General features: G+C 57.7%; 1 protein-coding gene across 3 annotated transcripts in view; it reads right to left on the bottom strand.

Annotated features, from left to right (window-relative positions):
- Positions 1 to 16183, bottom strand: part of STK32C (serine/threonine kinase 32C) — a 106795-nt gene that overhangs the window by 3126 nt on the left and 87486 nt on the right. For all 3 annotated transcript variants that reach the window (XM_064371825.1, XM_064371826.1, XM_064371827.1), the window contains exons 5-10: positions 15650 to 15687; positions 15399 to 15488; positions 14839 to 14942; positions 14003 to 14119; positions 12487 to 12612; positions 12271 to 12402 (exon numbers count right to left, since the gene is read on the bottom strand). In XM_064371825.1, coding sequence (XP_064227895.1) covers positions 12271 to 12402; positions 12487 to 12612; positions 14003 to 14119; positions 14839 to 14942; positions 15399 to 15488; positions 15650 to 15687 — 607 coding nt within the window. The remainder of the gene's footprint in view (positions 1 to 12270; positions 12403 to 12486; positions 12613 to 14002; positions 14120 to 14838; positions 14943 to 15398; positions 15489 to 15649; positions 15688 to 16183) is intronic.

The following is a 16183-nucleotide window of genomic DNA, read 5'->3' as shown; positions in this document are numbered from 1 at the left end:
CTTCCCCGTCCACCCGAGATGGACAACAGCGTGCTTTCACGGCCCGCCCTGGGGCCAACGGCACTCTTCCCCGTCCACCCGAGATGGACAACAGCGTGCTTTCACGGCCCGCCCTGGGGCCAACGGCACTCTTCCCCGTCCACCCGAGATGGACAACAGCGTGCTTTCACGGCCCGCCCTGGGGCCAACGGCACTCTTCCCTGTCCACCCGAGATGGACAACAGCGTGCTTTCACGGCCCGCCCTGGGGCCAACGGCACTCTTCCCTGTCCACCCGAGATGGACAACAGCGTGCTTTCACGGCCCCGCCTCAGGGCTAACGGCACTCTTCCCCGTCCACCCGAGATGGACAACAGCGTGCTTTCACGGCCCGCCCTGGGGCCAACGGCACTCTTCCCCGTCCACCCGAGATGGACAACAGCGTGCTTTCACGGCCCCGCCTCAGGGCTAACGGCACTCTTCCCTGTCACGGTGTCGTCCATGCCTCGACACCTGGGCACTCTCACCCACTATCCCTGGATCCTATTATTATTTTTTGAGATGGAGTCTCACTCTGTGGCCCAGGCAGTAGTGCAATGGTGCCATCTTGGCTCACTGCCAACTCTGTCTCCTGGGTTCAAGTGATTCTCCTGCCTTAGCCTCCTGAGTAGCTGGAATCACAGGCATGTGCCACCATGCCCGGCTAATTTTTATAGAGAAGGTTTCACCATGTTGGCCAGGCCAGTCTTGAACTTCTGACCTCAGGTGATCCACCCACCTCAGCCTCTCAAAGTGCTGAGATTACAGGCGTGAGCCACTGCACCCAGCCCCGTGAATCCTATTAATGCTGATTGCAAGTACTCTGGACACCCTGTAACCACACGTCCAGAGTGCAGGAGATCAACCCCGTGATGACGTGGAAACCTGTCCTCTGCAATGTTTCAGGGATCCGGTGACGTGCGTCACACTGGGACGCGCCCACCCGGGAAAAGGATAAGCCATCTCACCTCGCACCTCTTCCCTCTAGGAAGGAAGCGTAGGGCACATTTCCTGGGTTTGTGGAGCATCTCACATTCCCCACCCCAAGGCAGTGCCCTCTGTGCTCTCCTGGATCTGTGGTGGTGTGACGGTTTCACTCTGGCAGCAGGAATGTGGAATCTTTCTTCCCAACCCTGCATGGGCTCCGGGGATTGTCCCGCCTGCTCCTCCTGTGAGGGCCAGCACCTGGCTGAGGGCTCAAGAAGCCACCAGCAGACTCTCACGCGCTCTGCAGGCAGCCCTCTCCTCCACGTGGCTCTCTCCCTCCAGGGTTTGCCCTGCCACTGCGGCCTCCCCTACAGGAGTCACCATCCTGGCAGGGGACATGTCCTTAGTCATCGAGAAGAGAGACAGACTGGGTGATTTGCTGTGTCCCCGCACTCTCTGGTCTAACCCTGATATAGACCGTGCAAACTCTGGCCGGCCAAGTGATGGTGACCCGAGGCTCAGATCGCTCAGGGATGAAGGTCTGAATGAGGCTCAGGGCACGACTGAGCCACCGGGATCCTGAGATTCACAGCAACACAGGGTGGGAGGGGCTGGGGTGGATGCCGGGGACGCAGAATGCGAGTGCTCGCCGTGGCCCTGTGCACAGCCAGCAGCAGGGGCCGTCGGTCATCCTGCCGCCTCTGCGGCCACATTTTCCTAGGCAGAGAGGCCACCGGAAGCCTGAGGAGCTGCTCCAGAAACATCTGGAAGAAGTGGCTCTGAATGGTGCCTGAGCCCGGCTGTGAGGCGCTGACATGTGCGACCACAACCCCTTTCCACAGGGACTCTCTTCCCCAAGTGCGTGGACCGCCAGGACAGCACGGTGGTGTCTGCGCCTGGCCTGGATCCATCCTGCCCTTCCTCTGACGGCCTCCGCCTGCGCCTCTTCCTCAGCGGCCTGCCTTGGGTGGCTGGAGCCCTCTGCCCGTGCACACAGAGCCAGGAGGCCACAGAGGCACCCTTCGCCCATGACTGATGGTGTGGGCACTTGAAAGCCCGGCTCCGTCAGGACAGGTGACCTCTTCAGTCACGGGCGATGCTCCCGCGTCGCCTGAAGGCTGAAGCCACTTCCCGCAGGGTTTCCGGATTTCTGCTTCAAAGCCAAACCCTGTTGTCATTTCCCATCCCGCAGGCAGTGGTGGGTGGGGGTCTCTCCCGGATGAGCTGAGTAACTCCCACAGGAATCCCCATCTCAGGGCCCCATGGCACCTCCACACGTGCTGAGACGCAGCATCAGACCCCAGATGTCACCCACAGCGACAAGAGGCCTGGGAAATGGACCGGGCTTCCATCCCTGACGCCATCACACAGCTGCCTGGCAGCTCAGGTGCCACTGCCGAGCCTCTCGGCATCACTGGAAATGCAAGGCACCAGAATAGTCAAATCGTGTCAAAAAAGAGCACAACTGGGGGAGCCACCGATCCTGATTTGAAAGCTGGCTGCAAAGCTGCCGTCCTCAAGACGGTGGGGTCCCGGCTCAGGGCAGACATCCGGACCCACGGAATAAAATGGCAAGTGGAAAAACAAGGTGTGATGTCAAAAGCCATTCAAAGGGGGAAACATCGTCTTTTCAGCCGATGGTGCTGGGACAGTCAGAGATCCACCGGCCAGAGCGTGACGCTGGACCCTCCCCCGACACTGATCGTACAAGTTAACTCAGAACGGACCAGAGCTTAAGCTATACGATACTTAGAAGAAAGTGTGGGAGTAAATCCCTGTGGCCTCAGCTGAGGTGACGGATCCTTAGCAAAGCACAGCAGCCGAGGAGGAAACGGCCACATCAGACGTCAAGGTCCAAGACTTCCCTGCTGCAAATGATGCCCTCAAGAAAGAGAAGAGAGCTCACAGAACGGGAGAAAATCTGCCCATCGCCTGTCTGATAAGACACCTGGGTCCAGGAAATAAAATGCACGACTGAAGACGAGCAAGGGCTCTGGCTTCCACTCTGCCGCGAACAACGTGGAAGGTCTCGTTCCCATCCCCGCAGCAGGAATAATGCTGAACAAATGAAAGCCAATGACTTTTCCTGGACGCATTAGAGAGCGGAGGTCAAAGCACCGCCACGAGCCCGAAGTCTGGAGAGTCAGGTGAGCAGAGTCACAGCTGAGACCCGCTGGCCCGGAGCAGAGCTGATGGCGCAGGAGCTGCAGGAACACCTCCCGGGCAGCCCTGGGGAACCGCTGCGGCCGAGTGCGGAACTCCCGGGCTCCCGTCTTACGGGGCCCCAAGCCTTCTGTGGGTTTCCCCTCCAGGAACCCTTAATGAAGCCAAGGAAGATCCCTTCTGGGCTCTGGCATGGGAGGGGACAGTCACCGCTGTGACTGTGACACCCGGAGCATTCTCCACAGCAAATGAAATTTGCTCTCTGAGGGAAAGACTTATCTCACTTGGGGGAAGACTGTTTTTCAGCCTGTACCCGCTTTAGCCTTTCTGTCTCACCTATGGGAGGGGAAAAGCAGATAAGTAACTGTGAAGGGGCACAGGCCCCCGAGACTGAGATTTAGTCACAGACAGTGGAACACTTCCCTGCCTGCCACTTTCTCAACACACCAACAGGGCTTCCGCAGCATGACGGGGATTCCAGCGGTAAGGGCTGACGCAGACTCTCCGAGGAGGACGATTTAGCGAAGCCCAAGGGTAGCTGAGGAAATGGAAATAAACGTGAAGCCTCTGGGACCCACAGCTACAGCAGACATGAAACCCTGCCCCCGTGTCCCCGCACTCTCTGGTCTAACCCTGATATAGACAAGCGTGGCCAGGTAACGTAAGCCTCACAGCAGAGGCCTGTCTATTTCAGTTCCTACTACCAGACACAGCATGTCCAGCTTTCCACAAAAATTACAAGGCATACTACAAGCAGGAAAAAAATAAAGTGTGCAGAGAATGCACGCATGAGGATGGGCCCACATACAGCACCTGTGCTGGGATGGTCAAACAGGAAATTTAAAATAACTCTAATTAATATGGTAAAGGCCCTACGGGAAAAGTAGGCAGCATGCCAGGACAGACGGGAACAGACGGGCGACGCAAGCAGGATCAAAAGGAAATGCTGGGAACACAAATGGGGATGCCTTTGACGGTTCCTCGGGAGCCTGGATCCAGACGAGGAAGGTGTGGGTCAGGATGGCCGGGGGAGACCTATGTTACTTCTAGCTAAATCATTACAAGCTTGCTTGGCTCAGAGGACACTGAAGTTTATACACTGAACTAAATGTATTGTCCGTGCAGTTAATTAGAAATGAAGCAGCAACAGGAGGCCTCAGTAAAGACCGTCTGAGCGCGCAGTGGCACCGGGGGACACCGGGCTGGCTGCAGAGCTGGCAGTGCTGCTCTGGTCCCACAAATGCCTTCTCAACACGGAGACTGCACGAGGGCCTCGTAAAGACACTTGTGCAAAGATCTCCGAGAAGGGGGGTGACCTCTGCTCACAAGATCTGGGAGGGTCCCTGCAGATGGGAGCTGGCAAGGAGGAGAAAAGCCTTGCAGGGCAGAGATCACGGAACGCCTCAGGCTCTGCGTAGGTTCTCTGAATATGGAGTCATTTTAATTGCTCTATGATAAAAGCCCTGATGCACTGGGTGGCTCCTCATCTGCTAAAGTCCTGATGCAGCCGCACCCTGATAACTGTGATAAACTCAGAGCGCCAGCTTAGCATGTCTCAGGGGGACCTCCAGTGCTCTCTGCCCAGCTCTGTTACCCATTCCTTTACCCTCCCCTCCCACGCCCACAACATCTATGAGATTATGCACATAGTAACCGTGTTTGGAGCCCAGAGCTCGGGGCCAATGCTGTTCCCAGGCTTGCGCTGCTCCCTGGACACATGCTGCACATTCTACTCTTGTGTCTCTGTCTTTATTTCTTTTTCTCAGTCCCTCATCACCGCCGGGACTAAGGGCAACCACGTACGGGGTTGGGGCTGGTACCCAACAGGAAGGAATCTGCGAGCTTGAAATGTCAACAGAAACTTCTCAAACTGAAATGCAAAGAAAAAAGAGTGAAAAAAATGAACAGAATATCCAGGAGCTATGGGACACTTTCAAAAGGCACAACATATGCATAATTGGATTTCCAGCAGGAGAAGAGAAAGAGAACAGAGTATCTGAAATAATAATGACTGGGAATTTTCTGAAATTCCACAGATCCAGGAAGCTTGGAGAACACCAAGCAGAATGAATATTTTTAAAAGTCTGCACCTTGGCATATCATTATTCAAACTGCAGAAAACCAAAGACAGAAAATCGTGAAAGGCACTAGGGTTGAGGGGTGGGGAGGAATCCCATTTACAGGAAAAAAAAAAAGAGTTAGAGCAGATTTCTTGTTAGAAATCACATAAGCAAGAGTGGAGTGAAATATTTAAAGTGTTGAAGGTAAAAAAAACCTACCAGTCCAGAATTCTATATCCAGTGAAATTATTCTTTAAAGGTGATAGAAAAATAAAGACTTTTCTTGACAAACAAAAAGGGTCGGAATTTCTCTCTACTAGACCTGTTAAGACATGTTAAACGGAGTTCTTCAGGGGAAGGAAAGTGATTTAGGTCAGAACTTGGGTCTACTTAAAGAAAGGCGGCACTTTAGAGGAGGAATGAATAAAGGTAAAATGAAATTTTTAATGTTCTTAATTGATCCAAAAGATAACTTAAAATAACAGCAGGAACAACGTAGTGAGTAATTACAGCATACAGATAAATGAAATGATGACAGCAATGTCGTCAGGATCAGGAGGGACGCACGAGGGGTGCTGTCACAAGACACAGCCGCTGCACACGAGTGGGCAGGATCAGGAGGGGCACGCGAGCGGGCAGGATCAGGAGGGGCACGCGAGCGGGCAGGATCAGGAGGGGCACGCGAGCGGGCAGGATCAGGAGGGGCACGCGAGCGGGCAGGAACAGGAGGGGCACGCGAGCGGGCAGGAACAGGAGGGGCACGCGAGCGGGCAGGATCAGGAGGGGCACGCGAGCGGGCAGGATCAGGAGGGGCACGCGAGCGGGCAGGATCAGGAGGGGCACGCGAGCGGGCAGGATCAGGAGGGGCACGCGAGCGGGCAGGATCAGGAGGGGCACGCGAGCGGGCAGGATCAGGAGGGGCACGCGAGCGGGCAGGATCAGGAGGGGCACGCGAGCGGGCAGGATCAGGAGGGGCACGCGAGCGGGCAGGATCAGGAGGGGCACGCGAGCGGGCAGGATCAGGAGGGGCACGCGAGCGGGCAGGATCAGGAGGGGCACGCGAGCGGGCAGGATCAGGAGGGGCACGCGAGCGGGCAGGAACAGGAGGGGCACGCGAGCGGGCAGGATCAGGAGGGGCACGCGAGCGGGCAGGATCAGGAGGGGCACGCGAGTCGGCAGGATCAGGAGGGGCACGCGAGTGGGCAGGATCAGGAGGGACACACGAGGGGTGCTGTCACAAGACATGCCCACTGCACACGAGTGGGCAGGATCAGGAGGGACACACGAGGGGTGCTGTCACAAGACGTGCCCACTGCACACGAGTGTGCAGGATCAGGAGAGGCACACGAGTGTGCAGGATCAGGAGGGGCACACGAGGGGTGCTGTCACAAGACATGCCCACTGCACACGAGTGGGCAGAGCATCAGATGAAGGTACTCCCATATGCCAAAGGTATACTGCAATGTCCAGGCCAACCACTAACAATATTTCAAAAAGAAGTATAATTATTATGCTAGGAGAGGAGATAAACTAGAATCATATAAAATACTTACTTAAAACCAGAAAAGGCAGAAAAATAGGGAAAAGGGAAAAAACAAATCCAGCCAATAGACTACAGTTACAAATACGGCAGGTTATCATGCTGAACTGTATCGATGACCACTTATTTACGAGGCAGCATGTCTCTCTGTTGCCCAGGCTGGAGTGCAAGGGCACGATCATAGCTCACTGCAGCTTTGAACTCCTGGGCTCAAGCGATCAATCCTACCACCTCAGCCTCCTGTGTAGCTGGTATCACAGATGTGTCCCACCACACTCAGCTAATTTTCAAATTTTTTATAGAGACAGGGTCTTGCTGTGTTGCCCAGCCTGGTGTCAAACTCCTGGGCTCAAGCAATCCTCTCACCTCAGCATCCCAAGTCGCTGGGACAACAGGCATGCACCACTACACCTGGATAATTTTTCAAGTGTTTTATAGAGTTGGTGATATGGTTTGGCTGTGTCCTCACCCAAATTTCAGCTTGAATTGTGACTCCCACAGTTCCCACGTGTTGTGGGAGGAACCTGGTGGGAAGTGATTGAATTATGGGCTTGGGTCTTTCCTGCGCTGTTCTCATGATAGTGAATGAGTCTCATGAGATCTGATGGGTTTAAAAATGAAAGTTTCTGGCCAGGCGCGGTGGCTCAAGCCTGTAATCCCAGCACTTTGGGAGGCCGAGGCGGGTGGATCACGAGGTCAAGAGATCGAGACCATCCTGATCAACATGGTGAAACCCCGTCTCTACTAATACAAAAAATCAGCTGGGCACGGTGGCACGTGCCTGTAATCCCAGCTACTCAGGAGGCTGAGGCAGGAGAATTGCCTGAACCCAGGAGGCGGAGGTTGCGGTGAGCCGAGATCGCGCCATTGCACTCCAGCCTGGGTAACAAGAGCGAAACTCCATCTCAAAAAAAAAAAAAAAAAATGAAAGTTTCCCTGCACAAGCTCTCTCTCTGCCTGCCGCCATCCATGTAAGACATGATTTGCTCCTCCTTGCCTTCCACCACGATTATGAGGCCTCCCCGGCCATGTGGAACTGTAAGTCCATTAAACCTTTTCACTGTATAAGTTACCCAGTCTCAGGTATGCCTCTATTCGCAGCATGAAAATGGACTAATACAGATGGGTTCTCACCTTGCCTGGGCTGGTCTCTAACTCCTGGATTTAGGCAGTCTCTTGCCTCAGCCTCCATGGTCACTTTAAATGTGAATGGTCTAAAATACACCAACTAGGTCAGGCACAGTAGCTCACATCTGTAATCCCAGCATTTTGGGAGGCTGAGGAGGGAGGACTCCAGGAGTTTGAGACCAGCCTGGGCAACATAGTGAGTCCTTGTCTACAGAATTTTCAAATGAGCCGGGTGTGGTGGTACATGCCTACAGTTCCAGCTGTTGTGGCAGCTGAGGCAGGAAGGATCACTTGAGCTCAGGAAGTCAAGGCTGACGTGAGCCATCATTGTACCACTGCACTCCCGTTTTGGTAATAAAGAAAAAAAGAAAGTAAAATAAGACATGCCAATTAAAATATATTGTCAGAGTAGACTAAAAAAAAGACAAATTTTTTAAAATGTGGATATACATTTCCCTAGATACACACAATAATTCCTGATAAAATGCCTCAAAAGATGTTCAATATCATTAGAAAAGGCAAATCATCATCACAAAATCACTGCACACTGAGATGCCAATAATTTTTACTTTTCAGATGGAGTCTCATTCTGTCACCAGCCTGGAGTGCAGTGGTGTGACCTCGGCTCGCTGCAACCTCCAGCTCCCATGTTCAAGCAATTCCTCTGCCTCAGCCTCCCAGGTAGCTGGGAATACAGGTGCCCACCACCATGCCCAGCTAATTTTTGTATTTTTAGTAGAGACAGGACTCACTATGAATCTTGACCTCATGATTCACCTGCCTTGGCCTCCAAAAGTGCTGGGATTATAGGCTTGAGCCACTGCTCCCAGCCTAAGATGCCTATAATTTAAAAAACAAATAAACGAGACAATAACAAGGCTTCGTGAGTATATGGAGAAATGAGAACCCTCACACACTGCTGGTAGGGGCAGAAAAGGGTAGGCGTTTCCTCCATACACGAAGCCCAGAGTCACATGTGACCCAGAGGGTTCACTCCTAGGTATCTGCCCCTAAAAATAAAAGTACATATCCACACAAAGACTTGTACGTGAATGTTCACAGCAGCATTATTGATTATAATGAAAAATATTAACAAGTGGAAAAAACAAATACTCAACTGATGATTGGATGAATGCAAGGTGATGTGCAAGTGGAATATTACTCAGCCATCAACAGGAATGAAGCACTGACAGGCCACAGCGTGGATGAGCCTCAGACACACCCCGCACAGTGAAGAAGCCAGCCACGAATGACCACGTCGTGTGTGACTCCACTTACACGCAACGTCCACAACAGACAACCTCGAGACACGGAAAGCAGCTTCGTGGCTGCCGGGGGCGGAGACGGGGAAAGGGGCGTGACTGCTACTCGGTGGGGTCTTTCTCTTACAGCAGATGAATAGGTGCTCAATTCGGATCGCAGTGGAGGATGCACAGTCCTGTGACATGCTTTATGTGGGTTCCTTGTATATTGTATGGAATGTGAATTATATCAAAATAAAGCTGTTTCCAAAAACCTCTCTCAGCCTCAGGGTTAACAGTGGGACTTATTTTTGGAGTGATGGGTGCCTTTGAGAACACCTCCCACCCTCCAGCCAGAACATCTACCCACAGCCAGCCCAAGACAAAGCTGAGCTCCTCCAGTTCACAGGTGCCTGGCCTCACCTGTTCCTACCCAGAGCCTCTGGGAGCACAACACGGCCAGCCGGGCTCTGCACACTGTCCATCCCTCCCACGAGGGCTCCGACCTTCTCCTGGGCCTGTTTCTACAGCCCCGAGCCCTGGCTCCAGACATGCTCTGGTAGGGAAGCTTAAATACCCAATGGTGGGAACGCCAAAGAACCCCCCGAGAACCTCTTGACCATCCTGTGGCTCTCAGCAGCCTCACCCTGCAGCCACCTGGCAGGCGGCAGCTCCCCACCTGCACTTCCACGTGAGGACACCTGGGGTTGCCGGCTACAGTCCTGGAGGAGGGGAGAGGATAGGAGCCTGACCCCTAAAATCAGGGCCCCAGGGGATGACCCGACCCCTGCCCCCCACATCACGGTGAGGAGGGGACTGACACCCATCTTCTGCCCAGGAGCAACACAGGGCCAGCCAGGTCGGAGGCGGCTGCACAAGGCTAGGGCATGAGAGTCCCGGGGCATCCAGCACCGGCTTGGGCAGGCCCAGGGGCAGGGGGACCACCGAGGGACCCAATTCATCACTGTCACCCCAGCATCAACACATAACCGTAGCTACTCCTTGGTGAGTATCAGCGGCATCCTGGTGGTATGGGCCAAATTGTGTCCCCCAAAACGACATATTCAAGTCCTAATCCTGGGTACCTGTTGAATGTGACCTTATTTGGAAGTGAGGTCTTGCAGACATCATCAAGATAAGACAGGGCCACACTGGGTCCAGGTGGCCCAGATCCAGCGCTTCGTATGCTCACAAGAAGAGGGGAGGAGGTGCAGGCAGCCCCCATGCGGCGGCGGAAGCAGGGGCTGCAGGGATGCGGCTTGGCCAAGGCAGCCTCTGCCGGAGGCTGGGGGCAAGGACTGGCTTCCCTTCCCGGAGTCTTCACAGGGAGCACGGCTTTGCTGACACCTTCACTTTGGACTCAGGCCTCCAAACTGTGAGACAACACGTTTCTTTATCTCTTTTTCAATCTGCTGATTTAAAGGAAGCCCGTTGATGCTCTACTGTGAATACTGTGTCCACACGGAACATGAACCACGTCCACACTGGGACACTCCGTCCTCATGTGGCAGAGGAGCAAAGACGCAAAGGAGGCCGAGGTCACCCTTTCATGACAGCACTGACCCCACCGAAGCGGGAAGAACCCACCTGGCCCCATCGTCCCCCGAAGGCCTCTAACACAGCCGCAAAAGGAACCAAATGTCAACATGGGTTTCGGGGGAAATGTTCCAACCACAGCAGCTATCGAATCCTCGATGAGACCACGACCTCAGTCACTGCTGGCTCACACTCTGGTGAGACCCAAGAGCAGAGAACAGAGCTGCCCCATGCCTGGACTTCTAGTTTACAGAAACTGAGATCATAACATAACCTCCCAACGGGTTCACCTTGTCAGCTGCCTAGATAGAGCCGATCATCAGGACAAGGGAAGGGCAGGAGACGGAGCAGTTAACGCAGAGCCGGCTGTGTGGGAGGCCATCTCATTACCACTCAGACCCGTCTCAGGCACGACGCGTTCCTGTTCTTCATCCACCTGATTCATGGTCACCTGTCCTGGCAGCCCCAGAATACCAGCACGCCTGGGTGAGCGTGAGGGCTTCACGTGGCCGTCTCTACGCACACACAACTGATGCTGGCACATCTGGGCAAATATCAGGGCTTTACATGGTGTCCCCGCACACATGACCAACACCGGTGCACCCGGGAGAGCGTGAGGGCTTCACATGGCCATCCCCATGCACCCACAACCAAGGCCAGCATACCCGGGCGAGCGTGAGGGCTTCACGTGGCCGTCCCCATGCACCCACAACCAAGGCCGGCACACCCGGGCGAGCGTGAGGGCTTCACATGGCCGTCCCCTCACACACAACTGACACCAGCACACCTGAGCAAGTATGAGGGCTTCACATGGCCGTCTCCTCACACACAACTGACACCAGCACACCTGAGCAAGTATGAGGGCTTCACACGGCCGTCCCCACGCACCCACAACCGAGGCCAGCACACCCAGGCGAGCGTGAGGGCTTCATGTGGCCGTCCCCACACACCCACAACCGAGGCCGGCACACCCAGGCGAGCGTGAGGGCTTCACGTGGCCGTCCCCACGCACCCACAACCGAGGCCGGCACACCCAGGCGAGCGTGAGGGCTTCACGTGGCCGTCCCCACGCACCCACAACCGAGGTCGGCACACCCAGGCGAGCGTGAGGGCTTCACGTGGCCGTCCCCACGCACCCACAACCGAGGCCGGCACACCCAGGCGAGCGTGAGGGCTTCACGTGGCCGTCCCCACGCACCCACAACCGAGGCCGGCACACCCAGGCGAGCGTGAGGGCTTCACGTGGCCGTCCCCACGCACCCACAACCGAGGCCGGCACACCCAGGCGAGCGTGAGGGCTTCACGTGGCCGTCCCCACGCACCCACAACCGAGGCCGGCCCACGCGGGCGAGCGTGAGGGCTTCACGTGGCCGTCCCCACACACAATCAACAACACATCTGGGTGAGCATGAGGGCATCACATGGCTGTCGGCACACACTCACAACCCCATCCCTGGTTGTCCCTGCCCACATGCTTCATGAGGAGTGAGGTGGGGGCTGGGAAAGGCAGAGGGGAGGTTTGGGCCTTCTCGGGGCTTCTGGAAAACGGTGTGCTGGACTTCTGGGATGTGTGGCCTGCCAGGGGTCCCTACACGTCTTGCCCGTAGTGGAGAGAAGCCCGACGCAGCACCCCAGGCGCCCCGGCCCACCGCGCTTACGGACTGGGAGCTGTCCCTGCTGCTATCCCGGGACTTGTTCTTGGCCAGGCGCTTCTTCTTCTTGTGCAGGGGCCTGGACTCCAGGATCATCTCCTCCAGCTCGAAGGTGGGGTCGCAGTGCAGACGGCCTTTCTACAGAGGGATGGGTGCTGAGCCCAGCCCGTGGGTGCCACCCGTGTCCAGCCCCAGGGCCCCCCGAGCCGCCCACAGGCTTACGTTGGGCACGAAGCCCGGCTCCACCGTCTTCTCACTCAGGCGGTCCCACCGCACGCCGGCCAGCGCTGGCGCTGCCTGCACCTCCCGGAGGCTGGAGAGCCGGTGCTCAGGGTTCACAGTGAGGAGCTGCAACCAGGCCTGCATCAGAGCGCCTGGGGCCCACAGCCTGCCAGCCCCCGCAGCAGCCTGGCTGGACCCAGGGCCCATCATCCGCCGGCAAGGAGCAGCCCGCCACTGTCAGGCCAGGGCACCCTGGGGAGGGTTCCGCCAGGCCTGAGGCTCGGAATTCAGGAACCTCAGGGCCACGCGAGGAAAGGCGGTGCCGACGTCAGGCAAAGAGCCGTGGTCGGCTCGGCACGTGGCCCGAGGGGCGCCTGACCCGAGTGGTGCCGCCCAAACCCCTGGTGCCGGAGGACAGCAGAGGGCCCGCAGGGAAGGCTTTGCCGGGATTTGCCAGGAGGTGGCAGCCGAGGCCTGGCGAGCAGCGAATACTCTGCATGTGGCTGGCCCCACGGTAACGACTCCACAGCCACTTCCGTCACCACAGGGGGCCTCTGCAGGACGCGGAGCCCGGGGCAGCCATGCGTGGCCAAGGAAGCAGCATCCCAGCGCTGGCACCTCCTGTCTTTCCAGGGCAAATGCTGCAGACCCAGAGCCCGCGCAGGCTTTCCCAGGCCTGGGGCTGGGGCAGGTGGGTCATCCCCAGTCCCCACGCAGGCCCTCTCTAGCCCAGTGCCACCTTGTGAACCACCTGGGCAGGTGTGGCCGAGCTTCATGGGGCTAGAGTGGGGTCAGAGGCTGCCTCTGGGCTGGGGAGAGGCCCCCGCAGGCCAGACCTCCCCAGCGCTCGAGGGTGCCTTCGCTACAATCCCAGAGCAGGAGGCCCCACCTGCCTGAGAGACGGGAGCCGGGAGGCAGCCGGGCCCTGGTGATACACTCTCCCCTCCCTGTCCTGCCCGGGTCTGGCTCTGACTCTGAATCCTCCATGGTGTTAAAGCGAGGCTCTGAATGGGGAGCCGTGTATCCCAGTCAATGCACATCCCCAGCCCAGTCCCCGACCACAAATGGGAGGCATCTCTGATGGCCACACCCCTGCCCAGGTCCCTGCCGGGCTGATGTCCTCTGAGAGGCATTTGCAGTGGGCAGTGGCTGCCCGCCTTCCCAGGAGGCACTAGGGTAAAGGGTCCCAGAGATAGCATGGGCTTGAGCCCACCCAGCCCATGCCCTCCTTCCAACAGGCAGGGCATGGGGACCTGGCAATGGCTTCTCTGCAGTGACCGGCAGGGGGGGCACATGGGCCTGCTGTAAGGGTCCCTGGGTACACAGCTCAGGGATCACCAGGACACCATGACCTGGCAGGGCTCGCTTCCTGGGGCTCGGGGCTGCCATCTGCGAGGCCCCCACACGTTGCAGTGAAGGGACCTGTGCCGCCAGGAAGCGGGTGCCCCGAGCTGCAGGTGAATGTGGGAGGGAGGTGGGCGCTCGGTGGGCGGGGAGGTTCAGGCATGGGGCTCACCTTCCGCAGCAACGCCACCATCTCCTTGGACCACGTGGGGACATACTGGACACTCACGGTGCTGAACAGCTGCACCAGGGACTCCACAGCGTTGCTGGAGTGGATGTCGTAGGGCCTCTGGAGACCAGGGAGGCAGTGCTGGGCAGGTCCTCCTGGTCCCCAGGACACCCAGAACGATGCCAGGCACAGGTGCCAGTGCCCTAAGAGGCCCCCCTCCCCCCACCCCAAGTGCAGGCACAGTTCTGAGCACAGCCTGGCCTTCGCCTGTCGTCGGGGAGCCTGGGGGTAAAGCTTGAGCCTGGGTCCTGCACCATGGCTGCTGTGCCCATCTGGCTGGGATCCCAGGGGACCCAGGTCCAGGCAGACCAACCCCAGAGGGCCAGGAGAGAGCCGGCTTCCTCAGGGGTGGGGTCCCACGCAGGGCCGAGGGGTATGGTCCGCAAGAGGGTCCCCAGCCTCCTGGTCTCCAGGACTGGCCTTGCCGTGGCCACCAACGATGAGAGCACAGGGCCCCACAAGAAACTTTTTGCAGAAAGTTCCAAGGCAGCACCCCTGCTGGCCAGCTCTCAGCCCTGTCCACCCACACAGAGGCCAGCCTGCAGGCCCCCACAATGCCCCGGGAAACCAGCTTGAGTCTGTCCTTCCTCCCCCTGGCTCAGGCATCCCATCACCGAATGCACTGGGCTAAAAGCGTGACTCCTCAGGCAGAGCGGAGACATCCCCGAACGCCTGGGCACTGGGGCGGCCGCCTCCCTCCCTGGCATTCAGGCCACCCGCTAGTGGCAGCGGCCAGCAGGGGCCTGACAGCCAAGCCCGGGGGCTGCCAGGGTCCATACCCATCCTCGCAGCAGCTCGTACGCCATCACCCCCACCGACCACCAGTCCACCTCGAAGGAGTAGCCGGTCCCGCCGTTGACAAAAGACTGGAAGATCTCCGGAGCTTTCCGACAGAAAGAAGGAACAGCTGAGCTGCCGCAGGGTCACGGCCCAGACCCGTGGGCACAGAGCTGGCACCCCGTGGCCACACCCTGAGACCAGGCCGCCTCCAGGGTGGGACGGAGAAGCCGCTGAGGCCTGTCCTTCACACCTGGAGAAAGCCAGCTCCCACCAGGAACCCCAGCGCGGGCTCACCCATGTACGGCTTGGTGCCCGCCAGCCCAGCAGGAACCCCAGCGCGGGCTCACCCATGTACGGCTTGGTGCCCGCCAGCCCAGCAGGAACCCCAGCGCGGGCTCACCCATGTACGGCTTGGTGCCCGCCAGCCCAGCAGGAACCCCAGCGCGGGCTCACCCATGTACGGCTTGGTGCCCGCCAGCCCAGCAGGAACCCCAGCGCGGGCTCACCCATGTACGGCTTGGTGCCCGCCAGCCCAGCAGGAACCCCAGCGCGGGCTCACCCATGTACGGCTTGGTGCCCGCTAGCGCCGTTGCCCGCTCCCCGTCCTTGATGATGGTGGCGATGTTGAAGTCGGTCAGGTGCGCGTGTCCTGTGCAGAGAGGGGGCAGGTGTGACTGTCCCAGGACCAGAAATGCATCCTTGTGAGCAGGACACCCCTTTCCCCACTGCTCCATCCCTGCCAGCACCCAGACTGGGCTTTACACACCTGGCCCCCACCCACCTGGGCCTCACAGAGCCAGCCCCACCCACCTCTCTCATCCAGGAGAATGTTGTCAGGCTTGACATCTCTAGAAAGGGCAGAAAGTGGGAAGGTGAGTTGGGAAATCTGCCGTTTCTGCCTTGGAATCCCCGCCACAATTCCTGGAGCCCCCAGGACACTCCATCCACCCCATTGAGGCGGAGGCCTGGGAGCTTGACTTGGTCCTTAGACAATGCTAGGACCTCACACCCCTGGGTGGGGGCAGAGGTGATAAAGTCAGCCACTTCGTTCCCTGTGGCATCTGGACAGCAGCACAGACCTGGCACCGGACACTGGGTGGGGGCCTGGAAGAGGAATTGCTGGCAGGGTCTGCCCTCCCGCTACAGCCTGGCCTCCAGGAGATCAGGCTGCCTCAGCTCTCACTTTGCTCCGATTTCCAGGCACACAGCCACCACTCAGTGATTACTGGTGCCTGGGTCATGACCAGACATCAGAGTCCCCAAAAGCAGAAATGCAAACAGCAGTCTATTCGACTTTAAAATATACCTCATAGATATCTTCATTTTATTCCATAGCTGCAGAAT

The sequence above is a fragment of the Aotus nancymaae genome, unplaced genomic scaffold (genome assembly GCF_030222135.1).
Source record: "Aotus nancymaae isolate 86718 unplaced genomic scaffold, 86718_ANA_hifiasm-v0.15.2.pri h1tg000193l, whole genome shotgun sequence".
NCBI classification, from domain to species: Eukaryota; Metazoa; Chordata; class Mammalia; order Primates; family Aotidae; genus Aotus; species Aotus nancymaae.
This window is presented reverse-complemented; position numbering and strand designations above follow the sequence as displayed.